Below are 21526 nucleotides of genomic sequence, written 5' to 3'. Positions count from 1 at the left end.
ACCGCATCCTCTGCCTCCCAGATTCGAGCGATTCTCCTGCCTCAGCCTCCCGAGTAGCTGGGATTACAGGCATGTGCCACCACGCCCGGCTAATTTTGTATTTTTAGTAGAGATGGGGTTTCACCGTGTTAACAGCCCAGGCTGATCTTGAACTCCTGATCTCAGGTGATCCGCCCGCCTCGGCCTCCCAAAATGCTGGGATTACAGGCATGAGCCACTGTGCCCGGCCAAAGCCACGGGTTTTTAGTTGAGTCCTAATGGGCAAAACCGCCACACAACTGGAAAAAAATACCACCTGCGTCATAAATTTGTAAGGCATCATAAGAGGATGTATGTAAAGCGGCCCCGCTCCTAATTACTTGGTAATTGTTAACTATTGCTTTCACTCTGTCCCCAAAACAAAAGCCTTACATGCTGTAGGCATATTACTTGTTGGTAAAGCCGATTGCCAACAAGTACACCCATACCCAATAATACATTAGAATTATCTGTGTCTAGAGGACGTACGTGATTAACCATGACCTAGCATACTTACAAAGGCTTGGATGACCAGTATAAAACAATTGCCCACTATCTAGCTTAGCACTGTGCAATATTAACTTTCTGGGATGCTGGGAATGGGCTATAATATGCACTGTCCAATAAAGAGGTGACTGAGCTCTTGAAATGTGGCTAGTACGACTGAGAAACTTATCCAGTGGTTAGTGACCACCTTATTGGACAACTCAGCTCTAGAATCTCGACCCGTCAACACTCTTTTTAAACTCGCCCATGTCCTCTTTTTCACTGGCGAAATAATTCTTTTTCTAAGTAACCTTCACTGATTCAAGGCATCAGAAAGTCCACTGATCCCAAGCTCTTTTTTTCTTTAGCTGTTACACACGTGTTCACCGTGAACCTTCACCGAGAAACAGCATCCGTATAAAACCCACAGCACATGACAAAGTCAGTCAAACATCAAAGGACATGAAATCATCCACTTAAAATAATCGCGCCTCGACCTCGTGAAGCACGGTCTCGAGGGTGGACGGGAACAAAAACAAACCGGGCGACAGGCGTAGGGAAAATGCGAGGAGCACGCGGGGAGGTCTGGCGCCCCTGTCACGGTGACTCCAGGCTGAGGCCAACCGCGCGCCCGCTCTCCCACGCAGGGCACTGTCGCTCCCCGCTAACCGCCTGGAGCCGGACGACTCGCGCCCCAGCCCCACTAACGGCGGCACGGCGGCGGCAGCGGCACGGCGCTGGCAGCGGCGGCGGCGGCACGGCACAGCAGCACGGCAGTGCGAGTCCGCGCAACACTGCTCATATCCGCTCCAAGCTGGCCCCACCCCCGGCTCCTCGGAACCCCGCCTCCGAAACCAGAGTACCCCAGGAAGGCGCTCATTTGCTCAAGGCACCCATTTTAGAATGGCGGCAGGGCTTACAGGCTCCAACCATAGAGACACCTCAGGCCATGGCAGGCGTGGGCCAGCTGAGCGTGAGCCTCTGAGCGCCGGCCCCGCCCCGAGTCGGCCTGCTCTTCCGGCGGGGGCGGGGAAAGGGCGCGTCTCCAAGGCCCCTTCTAGGAGAAGAGCGTGGGGTCTCCATGGTGCTGGGTCCTCCGAGCCGAGTCACGTGGCTGGCGAAAGACGTCGCGGAGGCGGTGGGGAGGAGAAATGGGCGGGAGGCTGTGGAGATAGCGAGACACCCCGCGACGACGAGGTTGTCATGGTGCCGCGGGGCCGTGCTCGCGCATGCGCCACCTGACCCACGGGGGCCGGTCGTGGAGCTGCGACCCCGGCCCTCGGTGAGAAAGGGAGGGCTGGGTCTGGGAGGAGGGGAGCAGGGTTGGCGACGGGAGAGGGATTGGGCGAGAAGCGTGGGGAAAGGAGAGGGAAGTAGGGGAGAGAGGAAGAGGAGCGAGTAGGCAAGAGGGGCAAACTGGGACTTTCGGGGGACAGAGGGCCAAATGGTGGGAGTGAGGGTTGTTGGCTTTGCTGTGAGGGGCGTGGGAGAGGGAATCGCCGGTGAGGAGGGGGCTGCGTGTGGGGAGGGGGCTTGTGTGACGGGCAGGTGGGCCCTGGTCTAGCCCTAGGCGCAACCGCCAGTCGGCTGGGCGGGGAGAGAGCTTGGAGTCCAGCCCGGCTGGGAGCTGAGGGCTAGGCAGTGGGCAGGTGAGTGGGCGCCAGAACTGGTAACTGGGCGAAGGTCCTGGGCTTCCAGTTTGAGGTCGGGGGTGGTACCCTGTTCTGGCCCCAGGGCACAGGTGTGTGGCCTTTTCCAGAGACCTGCCGTCACCCACGTTGCTGGTTGTTTCTCTTGAGTGGCCAGCTTGCCAGGCTTGGTGCCGGGGGTAGTGTTTTGGGGGAGAAGGTGGGCAGTGCCAAGTAAGGAGTTAGTGGTTAGTGGGTGGCTTCGGGGGAGCTCTGATCCCGGCCCAGGTCACAGGCTGGAGCTAGGCTCGCTGTTATTGCTTAAGTCCTGGCAGTATGCATTGCCTGGGCGTTTGCCCTGGAAGGCTGGTGGTATGCCAGTCACAGCACAGTACTAGGGTCTGCCCAGTTCGGCCCTGCTGAGCTGGCAGGCTGGTGGATGCCTGGAGGGTGCACATGCTGCCTGGCACAGATGCAACGTGGGCTGGTGCGAATGGGTAGGTGGGCACTGTTACTGTGAACTAATTGCAGCAGGGGATCGGAGAAAGTTCTCTAAGCTCATCTCCCTTTGAAAGGTGAAAATAGAGCCAAACTGGTCTCAAACATAGGAAATTGTATGGAATTGGGGTTCAAGATCTTTAACACGAATTTTCAGCTAAGTTGGAGAAATGGAATGAATGTGAAAGGGAAGATGAATATTAGACATTTAGGTAGACAGGGTTTTTCCACTGTTAAAATACACAGACCTCCTCCCAGAATGGTATCTCTGAATATGCAGGCCAAAAGAAAATGACTTTGGAGAACACCTAGTAATGTGCTTATAATTCGAACTGGGATTACTCAAGGTTTTCTTTCTGCGACCTTATCACTTTATTGTATTTAAGGCTGTGGTTGGGCTTTTACCTCACACTTCTGTCCAGGCACACATGTTATACACGTGACACATTTTAAAGGGAACTTGAGCTCCCAGGAATGTTGCCAAGTGTCTATAAAAGGAGAGATCTGAAAGCAGCATTTCAGATCCTTTTCTTGTAACCCTTGGATCTCCTTTTTAATCATAAGGACAGATCTTCACAAAGATTGTTTGTGGATTAGACCAAGCTTTAATTTGGATGGTGGATTTGTCCCTGAGGTTTCATCTTAGAATAAGGGGTAGATGAAATATCTTTTTCCTGCAGGGGACCAGACATGGAGGTTAGATCTTAAGGTGACCATGGTGTTTGGAAATGCAGAATCTTGACCTTCAAGCTGTTCAGGTATTTCTGTGCTGCTAAGCTACTAGAGCTGTCAGAGAGACTCAGCAGGTCTGAGATTTGTTGGAAATTTTTTTTTTTTTTTTGAGAAGGAGTCTCGCTCTATCGCCCAGGCTGGAGTGCAGTGGCCAGATCTCAGCTCACTGCAAGCTCCACCTCCCGGGTTTACGTACACCATTCTCCTGCCTCAGCCTCCCGAGTAGCTGGGACTACAGGCGCCTGCCACCTCGCCCGGCTAGTTTTTTGTATTTTTTAGTAGAGACGGGGTTTCACCGTGTTAGCCAGGATGGTCTCGATCTCCTGACCTCATGATCCGCCGTCTCGGCCTCCCAAAGTGCTGCAATTACAGGCTTGAGCCACCTCGCCCGGCCGAATTGTTAGAATTTACTACTCTATTGAATGCCTCATGTTAATTGTTGGGGGCTGAGGTTGCAAAGATGAAAAAAACAACTCAAGGTTAAGGAGACAAATAATTAGACTAATGTCAGAAGTGCAAAAAGAGTAGTAAGAACTAAGTGCTTTGGAGCACTTGCTAGGATTTTGAATTTTGTCCCCTTATATAAACATATTTATTGATTCACGTTCTTTCTCCAGGCTGGAGTGCAGAGGCACAATCTTGGCTTACTACAATCTCTGCCTCCCAGGTTCAAGCTATTCTCATGCCTCAGTCTCCTGAGTAGCTGGGATTACAGGCACACACCCCCAAGCCCAGCTAATTTTTGTATTTTTAGTAGAGACAGCGTTTCACCATATTGACCAGGCTGGTCTCAAACTCTTGACCTCAGGTGATCTACCCGCCTTGGCCTCTCAAGGTGCTGCTGGGATTATAGACGTGAGCCACCGTGCTTAGCTCTGATTCCGATTCCCTCTAAATTAGCCGAGCCCCCCCCCCCCCCTTTTTTTTTTTTTTTTTTTTTTTTTTTTTGACGGAGTCTCATTCTTCACCCAGGCTGGGATGCAGTGGCAACATCTCGGCTCACTGCAACTCCACCTCCCGGGTTCAAGGGATTCTCCTGCCTCGCCCTCCCAAGTTGCTAGGATTACAGATGTGTGCCATCACGCTCGGCTAATTTTTATATTTTTAGTAGAGACAGGGTTTCACCATGTTGGCCAGGCTGGTCTCGAACTCCTGACCTCAGGTGATCCATCCGCCTCCGCCTCCCAAAGTGCTGGGATTACAGACGTGAGCCACCACGCCCAGCCTGATTCACTTTCCATTATGAGTTTTAGTGTGTACTATGCTTTGTGGGAAACTTTTGAACAATGTGTTACATATATATGCATAAGAGGCCCAATTAGGGTAAATTCTGACAGTTTTGGAGCTTAAATTAGCCCTTTTAATGCAGAGTAAGGTACATGCATTTGTAAAGCAGCGTGAGTGATTTCCAGTCTGTGTCAGGAAGCAGAAAGGACACAGTGGGTAAGAGCTTAGTAACCCATTTTCAACTCCTAGTCAGTGTGTGAGCATCTAATTGTATTGTAAACTAATATCTAAGAGGAAAAAAATCAAGCAACTTCTTGAGGTTTTCAGACTTTGCCTTGCAAATTTGGGGGTTGACAACACCAGTAGCAAATGCCATCACTCTCTGCTTCTCTCCTGTTGAGGGCTTTATGTGTGTGAGTGGGTCACTCAGCCACTCCCAGGAGGGCACTGCTGCTGCTCCTCCGAAAGAATAAAGTTTGGGAAGGGATGTAGCCCTTTGTTCCACATCCCATATGAGCCTCCCTGGCTGCAATGCTAAGGCTTTCTGCTGCTTAAGAGAACTTTACTGAAGACAGAGGCTTTCATATTTTTAATCATTTTCATATCAAAAATAGTCAATTTTCCATCCTAAAGTCGATTTTGCATTCTTTATTTCCAACTGCCAGCAACTCCCCAGGATCTAAATTTAGCATCTGTTCTCTTTTTAACTTACCTCTGTGATACCTTTCCTCACCTACCATAAGGGTCTTAGTTGACCCTCCCATAACAAAAGAAAGGTTAACAAGAGAAAAACATAACAGTTTTATTTAATCAAAGTTTTGTTATGACACAGGAGTCTTCAGAATTGAAGCCTCCCAAACTCAGGCAAAACTGTCTATTTTTATGCTTAGGTTTGATGAAGAATGGACGGCCATGTAGAAATATGATTGGACAAAAAGGGTATGATCTGGCTAGGCATGGTGGCTCATGCCTGTAATCCCAGCACTTTGGAAGGCTGAGGTGGGAGGATTGCTTGAGCTCAGGAGGTCAAGACCAGCTCGGGCAACATATCAAGACCCAGTCTCTACAAAAAATTTAAAAATTAGCTGGGTGTGGTGGTATGCACCTGGAGTCCCAGCTACTCAGGAGGCTAGGGCAGGAGGATCACTTTAGCCCAGGAGATCGAGTCTGCAGTTAGCCGTGATCGTGCCACTGCACTCTAGCCTGAGCAACAGCATGTGATCCGTCTAGAAATAAAAAACAAAACAAAAGAAAAATCAAACAAAAGAGTATGATCTAATAGTAAAGGAGTGAGGTGGGAAACCCAGCAAGGTCTGTCTGTCTAGAATTATTCTTGACCTCTGTGTAGCATTCCTTCCTCTCTGTTATAGGGCAGGACCCATTCTGGAATGAATGAGGGTTTTATGATCTACTATCAGACAAGACAGGTCAGATAATTTCTTTATGGCCAGGAAGTCGAGGCTGCAGTGAGCCCGTGTTTGTGGCCTTGCACTCCAGCCTGGGTGACAGAGCAAGACACAGTCTCAGAAAAAACAAAAAGCAGCAACAAAGCACTCGTTATGCTAAAGTGCCATACTTTGGAGTATTGTTTTCTGAGCCTCAAAAACCGATTGTCACTGTTTCAGTATTTTGACTCCATGATCAATTATCTGTTATCCTACAAATTCTCAATAAGCCAGAATAAATTCCTGTGTATTTTCTGTAGCTCCATTGACTACACTTTAATAATAATAGCAAGACCTTTTTCATTGTTTTGCCACAAGGATTGTAGAAGACTAAATTGGGATGCATTATCTAAAGTACCTGTAAAAGAATCCATGTTTAGTAAGATAATGTGAAACTTCAAGAACCTAAGTAAGATTCTTAATTAGTTGCAACTAACGTGAGCTACCCTCCTAATCTAAATCAACAGCCTCGTCCGACATGAATTAGTTTGAATGCCCATCCACAAGCCTCATCTACTTTCATTTTGCAGAAGGCTTCTATTCACTTTTGGACAGTATTATTTTAGGAAAATTATACTGTGCACATTTGTTGAATTTCATACAAAAGGATCCTGATTTAATTAGAGATGTAGTTTTACACTTTAGTCTACTTTTTAAGCTGGGCCGTCCATGCTGTCAAATTTCATAGCTGTCAGATAGACCTTGCTTTTGCATAGTTCTCTGCAAGATGTGACAGTGCCATTGTTTATCTTTTATGCACATAGGATTAAACGTGTGACCTGTGGGAGTACTTGATTTGATGTCAGTTGAATGAGGAAGCCAGTCCCCTTAAATGAGTTAGATATGGGGCAGAATGATTTTTACTTGGAATCGTGTTTAAAATTCACTCTCATTCAGTGCAGTTTGTGTTCCCTTTAGTCTGCTCCTACAGTATGCAAAAGTATGAGCAAGAGGGTTGCTTATAAGCATCCTTGTCTTCTATTTAATTTTATTTTGAACTGTTTCTAGGGTAGTTAATGTTCTTCACTAGATCTTATATTAGCAGGAATGTCCAGACTTGGCACTCCAGGATATTCTAGATACAGTGCTATTTGGCAGGGGGCTTGTGTTTTTCTTCACTCAGAGGACAACAGGATAGAGTCAGGAGTGCATCGTGAATTAAAACATCACAAGACTTTGCTTGCATCTTCCTAGTTTCATTATTGTCATGTTCCCTGTTGGCCTATTCGCCTTATCCCCGCAGTATTCTTTGTGTTCTTATCATGTTGGCCTTACAGTTGCCATTCCTTGGTGACTAAATGGCCATGTTAAAATACCTGTAATGTTCTTATCCTCAGCCAGCAATTTGAAGGACTGATTGGTCTTATTCTTGGCACTGTTGGTCTAGGTCTGGGTCTGCTGTGGACGAGCTGTGTATCACTGGAGTAAATATAAGCCTCTCTCCTGGGCTTCAGTCTTATATGTGACTGCCTACCCAGGATCTCCACTTAGATGACCCACAGTAACTTCAGTCTCTACATGACCAAATCTACATGACCATGCCACCCTGCCCCCACCCTCCCAACTCCCTTCTGTGCACTTCTTGGGCTCCCTAGCTGAGAAGGTGGTACCACCATCTTCCCCCCAGCCCCCAGTACAATAACCAGGTCCCATCAGGTGGGCCTCCATGTTTTTCTCCCCATCTCCACCACCTTAATTCACCTGGACTATCACGGTAGCAACTAAATGATCTCAATGCCGCTCTTGCCTTTTTCCACTTTAGCCTCAGTTCAGCATCCAGAATGCTTTTAAAATGCAAAGCTGGTGCACACTTGTAATCCCAGCACTTTGGGATGCCAAGCCAAGCCAAGGCACAGAGCCGAGCCCATGGTGGAAGGATTGCTTGAGGCCAGGAGTTCAAGACCAGCCCAAGCAACAAAGTGAGATCCTTTCTCTACAAAAAATAAAAAATTAGCCAGGTGTGGTGCTACGTGCCTGTAGTCCCAGCTACTCCATAGGCTGAGGTGGGAGGATCGCTTCCATCTGGGCAGTCTAGGCTGCAGCGAGCCATGATCATGCCACTGCACTGCAGCCTGGGCGACAAGAGTGAGACACTGTCTCAAAAAATAAGATAAATAAAATGCACATCTGATCATGTCATGCTTCTGGTTAAAATTCTTCCATGACTTCCCATTGCTTTTAAGTTAATATCTAAAATCCTTCCAACATGGATTCCAAGGTGTTGCCTGTCTATTCCCTGACTACCAGTCTGTCATCAGTGCGTGGCATTATACCCTTCTACACTGTGCTCTAGCCTTTCAGTTATTTGCTTGTGCCAAGCCCCTTGCTCCCTTAGAGCCTTCACACTGCCTGGAATATGCCTTTCACTTAACTCCTACTAATTCCTGATCCTCCAGATCCCAGCTACAGAGCACTTCCTGAGTCCCCCAGACTGTTAGACCCTCCCATTTATAGCTCTTATCAAAATGGTCGCTAGTTGAGTGATTACTTGATTAATGACTGTCTCTCTCTAGATCATAAGCTACAAGAAGGAAGTGACAGATGCCTATTCTGTTCTATTCTGTTCATTCTATAAACCCAGTCCTTGCACAATGCCTAATTTACAGTGGCAATATTTATCAATATTTTTAGATGATTGACTGTGACTTATCTGAGCCTCAGTTTCCTCCCCTGTAAAATGAGATAGCAACTGAAGATGACATTGTGAGACTCAAGTAAGATAACACTAATAGTAACACATATTATAAGCTTTTTATTATATATGATATTGTTTGCCCATAAAAGTGTTTTTTAAGCCTAAAAGTAGCATTGGGTATAGGGAGTTGTTTTTGCTCTCTGTTCAGTACCTCAGCCAAAGGATTTAGAGGTTAATTTGAGAAACACTACACTGTGGGAGGTGGCAGTAGGTCATGAGCCTGCAAATGTACACGAGGAAAGCAAGCCTCGTGGTGTCTCTCTTCTCCTCTCCCCTTTCCCCTCTCCCCCTCCTTCTGCCCTCTCTCTTCTCCCATCTTCCTTTTCCCTTGTCTTCACTCCCCTGTCCCCTTTCCCCTCTGGTGAGTTCATTTTGTTACCCATTGCAAGAAGCCTAATCAAATGTGCCTTTGTTAGCAGTTTACAAAGCTATGTTGAATGTGGTTTGTGTGCCTTGAATTTGTAATGGAATTAGAGGGCAGCCAGAGGACGGTGAATCTCCTTATGGGTGGAAACCTTCTGTTTAGTAAACTTGAAACTTTTGTCAGTTGAGACCTCTGAGGAAAATAAAGCTAAAGTGGGTGAGGCCAGTGTTCTTTGCCCATACTTTATTCACTATCTGGATCACCTGTTTCAGCTCTCCAGGCAGTGACTTCTTATATAATTGTTTTTCATAGGGCAGTCCAGATGAAAAGAGTACCAATGAATCTGCCTCCAGCTGAATAAACCATGGAGAGGAAAAACCCATCCAGAGAGAGCCCCAGAAGACTCTCCGCCAAAGTAGGCAAAGGCACAGAGATGAAGAAAGTGGCTCGTCAGCTCGGGATGGCTGCTGCTGAGTCAGACAAGGACTCTGGCTTTTCAGGTTAAAAATATCTTATCCTTCCTCTGTTTTGTGAGTGAATGCTTTGCCCAAAAAATTTCCTCCCCAAAACTCATTTATGTGATAAGGATGGGATGCTTTCACGCACAGGGTAAATACTTACCTGATGCTTTAAAATGGTAATTCTGATGCCATATGTCAGGGTACCCATCAAAGTCACCGTAGGGTTAGTTCTGAAAGAATTATTTGACATCTTTTTTCAACTTAGACTCTGAATCTTACACTTCCAACTATTGCAACTGATCACTGGAAAAATATTTAAATACTCATAATTCTGTTGTTTTACTTCCTTTTTCACAGGAATTATTATATTGTAGAGGAAAAAATGCTACTGCATGTAGTTGCCATGTAACAAATTTGAAGACTGCCAGTTAAATAAAAGTAATATTGTATGTAATTTGTAAGGTACCTTTTTCATTGAGAAAGTAGTTTTGCTGTGTTTAGAAATGTACCCCTCCAACAACCCCTCCCCCCGAGTCTCGATGCATTTTGTATTTGGACTGTGAGCCTCCTGGCCCAGCTCTAAACTTGAGTATCTATTAGAGATAAGAAAATAGAACAGTTTTCCTTACAAGTTTTTCTTAAACCTTACCGAAACGGGCTAGCTGAATATACATTGAATCTTTTAATTTTGTGCTGGGGCTCTTTTTTAATTTCCCAGTCTGAGGGTAGTGGCTTGAATATGGTGCTAGTGTGATTTTTGGCGCAGGGGATGCAGAGGGGGTGATGCTGAGGGATTCTAGCCAAGTCAACATCCTGAGAGTAGAACCCTCTCAAGGAGAAAATTTGTATTATCCAGACTCAGAAGGACAATCAATTTTGATTTATTAACTTATAGTGAGAAATGCAGCTGTTAGGAAAACTAGAACTCTCTTGTCTTTAGATTGGCATATTTTCTCCCTGTAGGCATGCTGCTTGAAAAGGCAAATTATAAATAGACTGTTGCTCAAAGAGGAACAGAGCTCCAACCAAGGGATTAGATTAAGAGGAATTAGTTGCCCTGCCCAGGGCCAGGACAGTCCAGGGAAGGGCGGGCCAACCTTCCCTTTGGATTTTTCTTCTCTCTCTCAGCATTGTTTCCCAAGCCTGCCTCATCATAAAGCTCACCTGAGGCATTTGTTAAAAATATTGATCACCAGATCTCCCTCCTGGAGACTCTTTCAAGGGTCTGGACAGGGCCTGGAATGTGGGTTTTTAAAAAAACAAGTGTTTTTGTTGTATGGTCAGACAGGTTTGGGAAACATTGGAGGCCTAGTGTCTCTTTTTTTTCTTTCGATATCATGTTTGCTTTTTGTCTGTTTTTCATTTCATGAATACATGCTCATTATAGAAGCTTGGACATGTAGGAAACCACGAAGAAGAAAATAAACATTATCAATAATCTTACCATTTATTATTTCCAGTACTGTTGACATTTTGACACTTCTAACAACTTCAACTTTGTCAGGCCAGTTGTTTTAAGAATATTGTACTACTCAGACATAAAGTGGTATTAAAATAATCAAACTCATTATGCCCCAGAAAGTAGCCCCAGTGAATGCCACTGGAATGCATCTAGCCACTCTTGGGCCACGTGCCAGTGATTTCCTCACTACCTGAGTTATTCCAGTTACCTTGGAGTAGGATGAAATTTGTAAAATCAAGACAGTTTTTCCCATTTTAATTACTGCATTTGTCTTTCAAAAAATTTCAAATCTATACAAAAGCAAATGTATACCCCATATATCTATCTTTTTGTCATATATGCCTTCTCTCTTTCTCTCTCTCTACACACACACACACACACACACACATGCACACACTGAATTATTTGAAAGTAAATTGCAAACACTTGACATTTTACCCCTATATAGCTTCAGTACAAATTTCTTAAAAACAAGGACATTCTTCTATATAGTTATAATATCATTATCATACCTAAGAAATTTAACACTGATACTTATCATTAGCTACACTGCATATTCAGATTTTCCCCCATTGTCCCAATAATTTTCTTTACAGCTGTTTATCTTTTTGTCTATTTTGGATCCAGAATCCAACTGAAGATTGAGCATTGGATTTAGTTGTCCTGTCCTTTAGTCTGGTTTAGTCTATAACCACCCCCATATCTTATCTTTGCTTTTTATTCTTTCTTTTATGACATTGACATCTTTGAATGAGTCAGGCCTATTGCTTTGTAGAATGTCTCACACCCTGGATTTTCTGGTAGTGTCCCCATTATTAGGGTCAGGATTAGCATCTTGACCAGAATATTATGTTGTTGATGTTGTATCCTTCCCATTGCAACACAAGTGGAGACTCGTAAGTTAGTCTTACTCTTGGTGATGCTCTGGTTGGTTGATCACTTGGCTAAGATAGTGTGTACCAGATTTCTTTATTGTTAAAGTACCCTTTTCTCTTTGTAATTAATAAGTAATTTATTTTTTATAAGATCATACAATACTTCATAATTGTGTGACTATCCTATTCCCCAACAAACTCTTTACCAGAGTTAGCATCCATTGATGATCTTTGCCTGAATCAGTACATTGGTGGTTTAAAAGTGGTGATTTTGGCCGGACGTGATGCCTCACACCTGTAATCTCAGCACTTTGGGAGGCTGTGACAGGTGGATTACCCGAGGTCAGGAGTTCGAGACCAGCCTGACCAACATAGAGAAACCCTGTCTCTACTAAAAATACAAAATTAGCCGGGCGTGGTGGCACATGCCTGTAATCCCAGCTACTCGGGCGGCTGAGGCAGGAGAATCGCTTGAACCTGGGAGGCGGAGGTTGTGGTAAGCTGAGATCGTGCCATTGCACTCCAGCCTGGGCAACAAGAGTGAAACTCTGTCTCAAAGAAAAAAGTGGTGATCTTCTAATTTTACCATTCTTCGTACATTAAGACATTCTTCTGTAAAAAGTGCTTTCCCTCCTCCCTCGTCTTTGAGTATCACTAAGGTAGTCATGGAATTCTTTTGTAATTCGGTTTGTCAATCCGTTAAAATCATGATTTCTGATACTCAAATTGTCTCAAATTTGACCAGCGGGAGTCCCTTCAAGATAGCTCTTGTGTCTCTTTGACATGTCTCTGTTAGTGTTTGAGCACTTCTTTGCTTTCTGGGACAACAAGCTGTCCAGGCTTATCTCGTATCTTCCCTGTCAAAGTCTTGGAATCAGCTGTTTCTCCAAGGAGCCCTCATTTCCTTTATGTGCAGAATGGCATTTAGAAACCAAGATCTGGGCACTCAATATGTACATTGCTTCTGGGCTCATTCGTTTTCGGTCTAATGGTTCTTAACTAGAAGTGTACATTTGGATTACTTGTGTTTTGTGAAAATACGCTACTATGGAACCAGGTAAATCACTTCAGTAGATCAAGGGAAGGATCCCAACATTTATAATTTTTTTAAAAGGGTCACTGGAGATTCTAAATAATATTTCCATTGATGCATATCCTTCTAGTCATACAGTCTTCCTTAAACTGGATAAAATGCAGTTGTTTTGAGGTTTACAGATTGGTTTTGTTTTTTTAAATATAATTACCTCTTGGGGTACCCAGAGCCTCTGAAGGTCTTAATCCTACCTTGGGCCATACCCATCTCCTTTCTCAACAACAGATTCTCAAAAGTAATAAACTAACGTTGAAGCCTCAAACTCATTTATCCTGTAGACTGGTGATGATTACTTTCATGTGAGCCCTAATTGAGGCAGGTTTTTGTCTGTAAGAGAGTTAGAAAGGAAATCAAAATTGTCCTAGGGCAATAATTCTTAATCTTTGGTGGAGGAGGGATTAATTATGGATCCCGTTGAAAAGCCAATGAAAGCTAAAAGCCTCCTTCTTAATAAAATTCACAAAAACACATCACAAGTGTTGCTTTCAATTTCAAGAGGTCCATAGCTCCTTAGGAGCCTGGTTAAGAACCTCTAGTCTAGAGCCTAAGTGAATTGACCATTCTTCTGCCCACCAGATGGGAGCTCGGAATGTCTGAGCTCCGCAGAGCAGATGGAGTCCGAGGACATGCTGAGCGCCTTAGGCTGGAGCAGAGAAGACAGGCTGAGGCAGAACTCCAAAACTGCAAAGAATGCCTTCCCTACCCTGTCTCCCATGGTCGTCATGAAGAATGTGCTGGTCAAACAGGTGAGGAGGACTAATATCACCTAAAGGCTTTGCAAATAAAAATTTCTGAGCTTCCTGTGTATAAAGGAAGAGATTTATATTCTCTGCCAAGGAGAGATTTTAGAAACAGACCACTAGAACCACACCAATGTGTACTTTCTCTCCTGGGGAGCAGATGTTATCTTTCAAGTGTGACACTGTTTTAAAAAGGAATACAAGAATCATGATGTGTATTCTCATTTTTGAGACAGCTAGGTTGTTTTATTTCTGTATTCATAGTTTGTCCAAAGGGACCCTGAAATGTATATAGAGGAACCAAGCAGAAATGGCATAACTTCAGTGGTGCATTCTAACATGTGGCAGAGTTTAGGGTAGAAACAAAAGAAGCTCTTTTTAATATGAATTGCCCTGGGAATTTAAGAATGTAGAATGCATTTATCTCAGAAGTAGAGGCAATTTCCCTGTTTCTTATGTCATACACTGAGCATTTTCTTAGTAGTCAGCCAGAGCCCATCATTAATGATGAAGCTGCTCCTGGTTCAAGTATGGGAATACCAGCAGAATCCACACAGCATTGTTGTGGAGTGGAAACACATCCTGTTTGGGGCTTCATTACATAACTGTGTATATTATATGATTATTGTTTAGATATGAAAGAAAAGATTTAGATGAAAATCTAAGTTAAGCTCTAGTGTTCGAAACTGAGAACTTGATCATATAAACTTGGTTAAGTTAGAATAGAGAAGTTTGAGAATAGAAAAGATTGATTTCAGCCAAAGAAATTTAGTCTTACTGTACTTTCCTCTGAAAATATATCAGTTCTGATATGGGTTCATTGATGAGGCTACTTGAAGATAGTGAAATTTGAAATCTGGCTTGAGTAGTTGACTTTTCCCTCCTTAGGGTAAAAGGTTAGAACATGGCTTTAACCCGACAGGAAATCTTAATGTCTTAGCTATTACCTAGTTATGTATGAGGAACACAAACTGATTTTCAACAAGGCAGCCTGGTGAGTTCTGAAAAGGAATTTGAAGATTTTTGCTTGGTAAATCATATCTCAGCTGGAAGCATGGCTGTCCTTATTGAAAGGAAAAGAAATAATAGAGACAGGAAATGAAGCCCACGTGAGATTGCCCCGGCCCCACCAGTGCTGTCAGTGCTTCTCCTGGGCTTCCTTTCTCCCAGTTCTTTTTCTCCCTGCCTTCCTCTCTGGCTTCCTTGTCCTTTTCTTGTGTGTCTGTGTTTATATCCCTTCTTTGTTGTAGGCTAGGCTGGCAGCTCCAGAAGGCTGAGAACAGCCCACACACACAGTTACGGAGTGAGTAGGCTTTTCCAGCAGAGCCACATTCTTCAGGACAAAGACCCGCCAGAAAGGCTCCTGGGTCTGATCAGGAGCTAAGAGGCTGACCTAAGGGAGTAGTCTAGTTTTGTTTCGTTTTTAAAAAACATACTAGAATCCAGCATATTCTAAAATTAAAATAATGTTACATATTTAAAACCCTCTGCATATTGTGTAATGTCTTGATTATGGCTGCTTGGTTTTAGATATTTTTCTTTTGAGAGTCTGATTCCATCTCTGTCACTAGACAGTGTGATCTTGTACATAATTAACCATGATGGATATCAGTTTTTTCATCTTTAATATGAAGGGTTTATGTGAAATGATTCTGAGATCCTGTCCAAGTCTAAAATTTTGTTCCGTATTCCCTCAGGTGATTTCAACATGAATAATACAATTTGTAAAATCTAATAATTAGAACAAGTCAGCTAAGTATCTGTTAGGACAGTGGGCATAACAGTAGCATTAGGAAGTACAGTCCAGTAAAATCATGGGAAAGCAATGCATTAGATATTTTCCAGATCCATTTGCCTAGTAGGTCATCCCTAGAGAGGGCATGAAGTTTTGCTTCTGACTGAGCTGGAACAGGCTGATCTCTACTTCAAAAGACCTCTTGATTTTGGATCTCCTATGACAAGGAAATGTGGTTTCTGGCCCTAGCATTGCTTGCCTTAGTATATCCTGGAGTATATTTGAACATCAAGAGGACTCCAGATCGTTCCAGCCTTCGCATGGGAAATGAATTATAGTTGGCCTAAAGTTCCTAACCTTGCATCCAAGAAACTGAAATGTGTGCAAAATGGTGTGCGCATGTACATGTATGGGAAGATAGTTCTTAATGTTCTTCAGATAAATCAGATGACTCCACCTGACCCCACTGAGGATGTGAACCTCTGTCAGACTTGCCCTTTGCCTGGCTTTATCTACACTCAGATTTTTGGGACCAGGTTGGAACTGGATTGGCTTTCAAACATTGGAGACAAGTAGCCATGTCCTTCTTTATTAGATTTCGTCTGAATCAATACTTCAATTAAAAAGTAATGCATAATTGAGGAGTAATAAAACAAAGGCAGTATAGCAGAATGGCTCAGATGGGTTTTAGAGTCAGACAGAGGATGGAATCCTAACTGTATCACTTAGTAACTTGGTGACTTAAAACAAGTTATTTCAACTTTCTAAGCCTCAGTTTCCTGTTTATGAAGGGAAATGGTAACTACCTCATGAGGTTGTTATATAGATTAAGTAACTCATGTAAAACATTATACACAGTGGTAGCCTATAGTCAGCACCAATACATGGTAGCTGTTATTATTTTGAATGGTTTTATGATTGTTGGATGTCACTGCCTTAAAAACAGGGACCCATAGACTCCTGACAATATGGGTTGTTTTTTCTTTTTTTCTGTTATTGTTGTTGTTTTTGAAACCAAGTCTTGCTCTGTCGCCCAGGCTGGAGTGCAGTGGCGCAATCTCGGCTCACTGCGATCTTCACCTCCCGGGTTCAAGCGATTCTGCTGCCTCAGCCTCCCAAGTAGCTGGGGCTACAGGCATGCACCACCACGCCCAGCTAATTTTTTGTATTTTTAGTAGAGATGGGGCTTCACATGTTGGCCAGGCTGGTCTCGAACTCCTGACCTTAGGTGATCCACCTCCCTCAGCCTCCCAAAATACTGGGATTACAGGCATGAGCCACCACACCCGGCCCAATATGTTACTTTTTAACCAAAAGTTATTTTCAGGTAAAAGAGGTTCCAGATGTAACTAAATGAAGATATACTTTGGTATAAAGTCATATTTTAACTTACACCAGGAAATTCATATTTTTATTGTTTCAGTTATGACCTTAGCTATGTCATTGCTTTACCTACCCATTTATTTTTCTGAGTGATAGCACTTGAATAAAAATAGGTGTTTCCTCCAATTTTCCCTTAGAAAAAGTTAAGAAAGTATTTGTGATATCAGACACAAATAGATGTTCAAACCACTATGTGAGGGAAGCGCCGTCCTTGAAATTGTTCTAAACATTTGAGCATCCACTTGCCCCTCTGACAGAAGCTTCACTCCTCTATCGTTTCGGCAGTAATGAGTAGTGTGCTGCTCTCCTCCTTTGTCTTCAGGGCAGCAGCTCATCCCAGCTCCAGTCATGGACTGTCCAGCCCTCCTTTGAAGTGATCTCAGCACAGCCACAGCTCTTATTCCTTCATCCACCTGTACCATCTCCTGTCAGTCCATGCCACACTGGCGAGAAAAAGTCCGACTCCAGGAACTACTTGCCCATTCTGAATTCTTACACCAAAATAGCCCCACATCCAGGCAAAAGGGGCCTTTCCCTTGGCCCAGAAGAAAAAGGAGCAAGTGGAGTGCAGAAGAAAATCTGTACTGAGAGACTTGGGCCTAGCTTGTCTTCCAGTGAGCCAACCAAGGTTGGTGCTATTCCGTCCAGTCCCTCGACGCCAGCACCACCCAGCGCCAAACTTGCCGAGGACTCAGCTCTGCAGGGTGTGCCCTCTCTGGTGGCAGGTGGAAGTCCACAGACTCTTCAGCCAGTATCCAGCAGTCACGTGGCTAAAGCTCCCAGTCTGACCTTCGCTTCCCCCGCCAGTCCTGTCTGCGCATCAGACAGCACTCTCCATGGGTTAGAGAGCAACTCTCCCCTTTCACCACTGTCCGCTAATTATAGCTCACCTTTATGGGCTGCAGAGCACCTCTGCCGCAGCCCAGATATCTTTTCAGAGCAGCGGCAGAGCAAACATAGGCGCTTTCAGAATACCCTAGTAGTCCTACACAAATCTGGTTTGCTAGAGATCACTTTGAAAACCAAGGAGTTGATTCGTCAGAACCAGGCAACTCAGGTAGAACTAGACCAGCTAAAGGAGCAAACCCAGCTGTTTATAGAAGCCACCAAGAGCAGGGCCCCCCAGGCTTGGGCCAAGCTGCAGGCATCTTTAACACCTGGGTCCAGTAATACAGGCAGTGACCTAGAAGCATTCTCTGATCACCCAGACATATAGTACAGAGGCATATTTTCCTGTTACTTGAGTGGTTCTTTTCGCTCATTTACTGTTACCTACTCCTGTTTCCCAAAGCTTATGTAAGAGCTTTTCCTTCTAAACTTAAACTGTGTCGTGGTTCACTTAGGAAGCCACGTGCCAATACCTGGCTGCTGTCTTAACTTGTGGTCTGGGCACAGGATACATATGTCCCTGTTCCGCTGAGGACCTCAGTTTGGGAGTACCCTTGAGCCCCTTTTCCTTAGCCTGCAGGTGCTTCAGTGGATCACGGGGCAAAGCAGGAGATGATTGTGTGGGGCTCTTCCTGCTGTCACCTCCCATCATCCCACTCTCTCACCAGGATCAAGGGTGCAGTAACACGAATGAGCATACAGAGCAACGCCTGTTGAGCCAGGGAGTAGGTGACACAAGGAAACCTTCATGGATCTTCCCTTGCCTGTCTTAGTCACAGAGAGAAATAAGAGGAGGTTGCTTGCATTCCACAAGGCATCGTGCTAGTTGGGCAAGACCTAAAATGCCCTCGGCACAGGTTGCACCTGGGTGCGAGCACTTAATCACTCAACGCTTTGTTTTCTTAAACTTGAAAGTCAAGGGAAAGGGTAGTACCATCTGACTCCTAGACTTTCATTACAAGTCAGATTTTTCTTAAACTAGCAGGCAAAAAAATACTTCCAAATTTTAAGGTGTGGAATGGATGCGTACCATCTGGAATTATAGTTGATGAATTGCTTTATTGACTTAGAAGCTAAAGAAAATAGACATGGCTGGCATATCTCATGGTCAGGAGCTGGACGATTCTGGTAACTTAGGCTTTTTTTCTCTCTTCTTTTGAAACAGTATATCCTGTTTTATATCTAAAAATCTTAAGGATAGTTTCAGTGGTTCCTGGGGATGTAGTATAAGTTAACTCTGTTGCCATGTTGTTTTTTTTTCTTTTTCTTTTATTTTGATAAAAGAAGTGATTATTATGCTTGATAAACTTTGAATTAAATACAGTTGTCTCGAAGGTATGGTAAGTCTACAAAAAATTGGAAAGCATCTTACCCATTTTCTTTTCACATCCCAAATTTTCATTTGTTCCATGTCATAGTGATGGGAAGCAGTTATAGAGCATTGTCTTCTGTGTTTCCTTCATGTGTTAGATATTGGCAACAAAGCCAAAGGTGTAATGTTGGTTATATGAAGTTTATCTCGAAATGGAGACCATGACCAGAGTTTCCAGATGATACATGTTTTTTTCAGCTTCATTAAATAGGCAACTATGTTTCTAAGTAGTAAAGTTTCAAAATATTCTCTTATTTTAAAATTTCATCCTCTTGAAAATCTTTGTTCTTTACAAAATTATCTTAATACGTTCTATATATGATCAGCTTCATCTTTCTTTTTTTTTTTTTTTTCTTTTGAGATGGAGTTTCACTCTTGTTGCCCAGTCTGGAGTACAATGGTAGGATCTCAGCTCACTGCAATGTCCGCCTCCCAGGTTCAAGTGATTGTCCTGCCACAGCCTCCCAAGTAGCTGGGATTACAGGTGCCTGCCACCACGCCCAGCTAATTTTTGTATTTTTAGTAGAAACAGGGTTTCACAATGTTGGCCAGGCTGGTCTCGAACTCCTGATTTCAGTTGATCTGCCTGCCTCGGCCACCCAATGTGCTGGGGTTACAGGCCTGAGCCACCATGCCCAGCCCAGCTTCACCCTTTCTGCAAAGAAAAGTTTTACCAAGACCAGAAGTTAAAGATGACATTTCCTAGGTAGTTGTAACTCTAACATAGTTTAAAAAGTATGTGGCTTCAGATTGCCTATACTTTGTTCACAATCGTGTGATTTAGATATGACTGATTTAGAAGTGAACAACTTGGTAACATCCCTAGACTCCCCTCATCAACGCAGAATTATTACCTGCTCTTTACTCTCTGAAAGAATTTCAGAAATCAGAGCAAATGTGTCTTTAGGCAGATTCAGCTCCTTTTAATATTTTTTTCTTGGCCCACTCTCTTTGCCTGCCCTGAATCTGTGTGGTACTATAGCAGTTCTACTCTGTGCACCATGCTAGGAAGCTTCCTTTTTGGCAGAGTACGTTTGGCAGCAAAGCTATAGAGACAGGTGCGTTCAGAACAGCCTGGGCACCAGTCATGAGTCTTACTGAGTGTCAAAAATCCGAAAACACTTGCTGAGAACCAAATTTATTCCATTGGAAAAACCCTCTGTGGAGCTATAAGCCTCTTGGACTCTTCTTCCTAGATTAAGGCTTGCATTTCCCTCCCTGTTTCAGTAAAAGATGATGAAAGCCGTTATCAATCCTCACTGCTGAGTGGCAGGGAGAAGCAGCACCACCCCCAGCTCTTCTCTAATCTTGTAACTTAGTGCTAGAAGTCTCTCCAGGCTATTACGATGGGTGTTTGTTCCCTATTGGAGCTGTAAGCAGATGAACCCAAGTAGAGAAGATAGATCTTGGAAGGAGAGATCCACTGAGGCCAGCAGACAGTTGGGGCCAGAAGCCAGATCAGCAAATGGAGGAACCTTGGAGGTGACCAGAAAGATCTCCATCGGTTGCCCAAGGCTGTAAGTAGTGATGGTTTTAGCGATGCATAACATAATTGGCTATGAAGTACTGTGGCAGAGCTGCTGTTTTCTGTAGGTGAGAAGCCATTTTTAGCTCAGAGCAACCCTTAAGAGAACTTTTGGCAGATTTTGTTGGCATTATTGAAATATATCTAGAAAAGTTGCTGATTGCAATGGTTATGGGAATGGGATTTAATGACATTTGTAATTTATTACATTCATTGGTTTTTATTGATTATAGTATTGTCTGACTTTTTATTTTCTACTGTGGTTCCTTTAGCAGAAAAGTAATTTTTGTGCATACATTGAAGTGGTTTTCTAGCTATGAATTCTTTAGGGTAGAAGTTTATTTAGCAAATGTGAATTCTTTTGAGAAAGTATGAAGTTTTGCAGAAATTGACTGTGAAATGTCAGAGAAAAATAAAAGTCACTTACTTGAAACCTATTTGGCCTTTTTGCTTTATAACTGCTTTAAAATACTGAATGAAACCTGGAGTAAATATTTGAACTGATTTAAATGTTAAACATAGGTACTCATTTATTTGGGAATATTGGGATTAGACACTGAACATGTGGAAATTCATTGCTCAGATTTTCACTGGTGTGAACTTGAAATATGAGCAGGCTTATGGCAAATGAGTACTCCTCCGTTTTCTGGAGCCTTGGAGGTATTTGCTGGGCAGGTTGGGAGGAGTGAGAGGTGAAGACAGTCCAGTGATTTCTTCCATCTGATCGACACTTTCACAAATAGAACTTTTAAGTGACAAAGCTACTACAATTGTATACCGGGATAAACTAAAGCCACAGTAAGTGAAGTTCTTTCTACAGCACAGTGGTCCTTAGCAAGCACACCTCCATGCCTTCCGCCGTGCCGCCTCAAGCCTTGCTCCTTGTCAGGGTTCACCTA

The 21526-nt window shown here is 43.8% G+C and overlaps 1 protein-coding gene across 4 annotated transcripts; it reads left to right on the top strand.

The window, feature by feature from the left end:
* Positions 1 to 1521: 1521 nt before the first annotated feature.
* On the top strand, positions 1522 to 21064 carry CIPC (CLOCK interacting pacemaker). 4 transcript variants are annotated; one of them, XM_031667938.1, is made up of 4 exons: positions 1522 to 1786; positions 9406 to 9593; positions 13561 to 13730; positions 17165 to 21064. In XM_031667938.1, the coding sequence occupies exons 2-4, from the start codon at positions 9458 to 9460 to the stop codon at positions 18056 to 18058; spliced, it is 1200 nt and encodes a 399-aa protein (XP_031523798.1). In that variant the 5' UTR covers positions 1522 to 1786; positions 9406 to 9457; the 3' UTR covers positions 18059 to 21064. The 4 variants fall into 4 exon arrangements, with proteins under 4 accessions (XP_031523798.1, XP_021797116.2, XP_021797115.2 ...); XM_021941424.2 differs by lacking the exon at positions 1522 to 1786 and adding an exon at positions 1791 to 2153 and having other exon boundaries at positions 17165 to 21056; XM_021941423.2 differs by lacking the exon at positions 1522 to 1786 and adding an exon at positions 2184 to 2629 and having other exon boundaries at positions 17165 to 21056.
* Positions 21065 to 21526: the final 462 nt, after the last annotated feature.

This window comes from Papio anubis, chromosome 7 (assembly GCF_008728515.1).
Source record: "Papio anubis isolate 15944 chromosome 7, Panubis1.0, whole genome shotgun sequence".
Classification (NCBI taxonomy): domain Eukaryota; kingdom Metazoa; phylum Chordata; class Mammalia; order Primates; family Cercopithecidae; genus Papio; species Papio anubis.
This window is presented reverse-complemented; position numbering and strand designations above follow the sequence as displayed.

What these genes read in the sequence shown, in the direction of transcription:
- CIPC (XM_031667938.1), top strand. Translation starts at nt 9,458, where the DNA reads ATGGAGAGGAAAAACCCATCCAGAGAGAGCCCCAGAAGACTCTCCGCC. An exon ending in CAAGGACTCTGGCTTTTCAG is followed by an intron (nt 9,594 to 13,560) that starts GTTAAAAATATC and finishes TCTGCCCACCAG; the next exon opens with ATGGGAGCTCGGAATGTCTG. An exon ending in AGAATGTGCTGGTCAAACAG is followed by an intron (nt 13,731 to 17,164) that starts GTGAGGAGGACT and finishes CTTTGTCTTCAG; the next exon opens with GGCAGCAGCTCATCCCAGCT.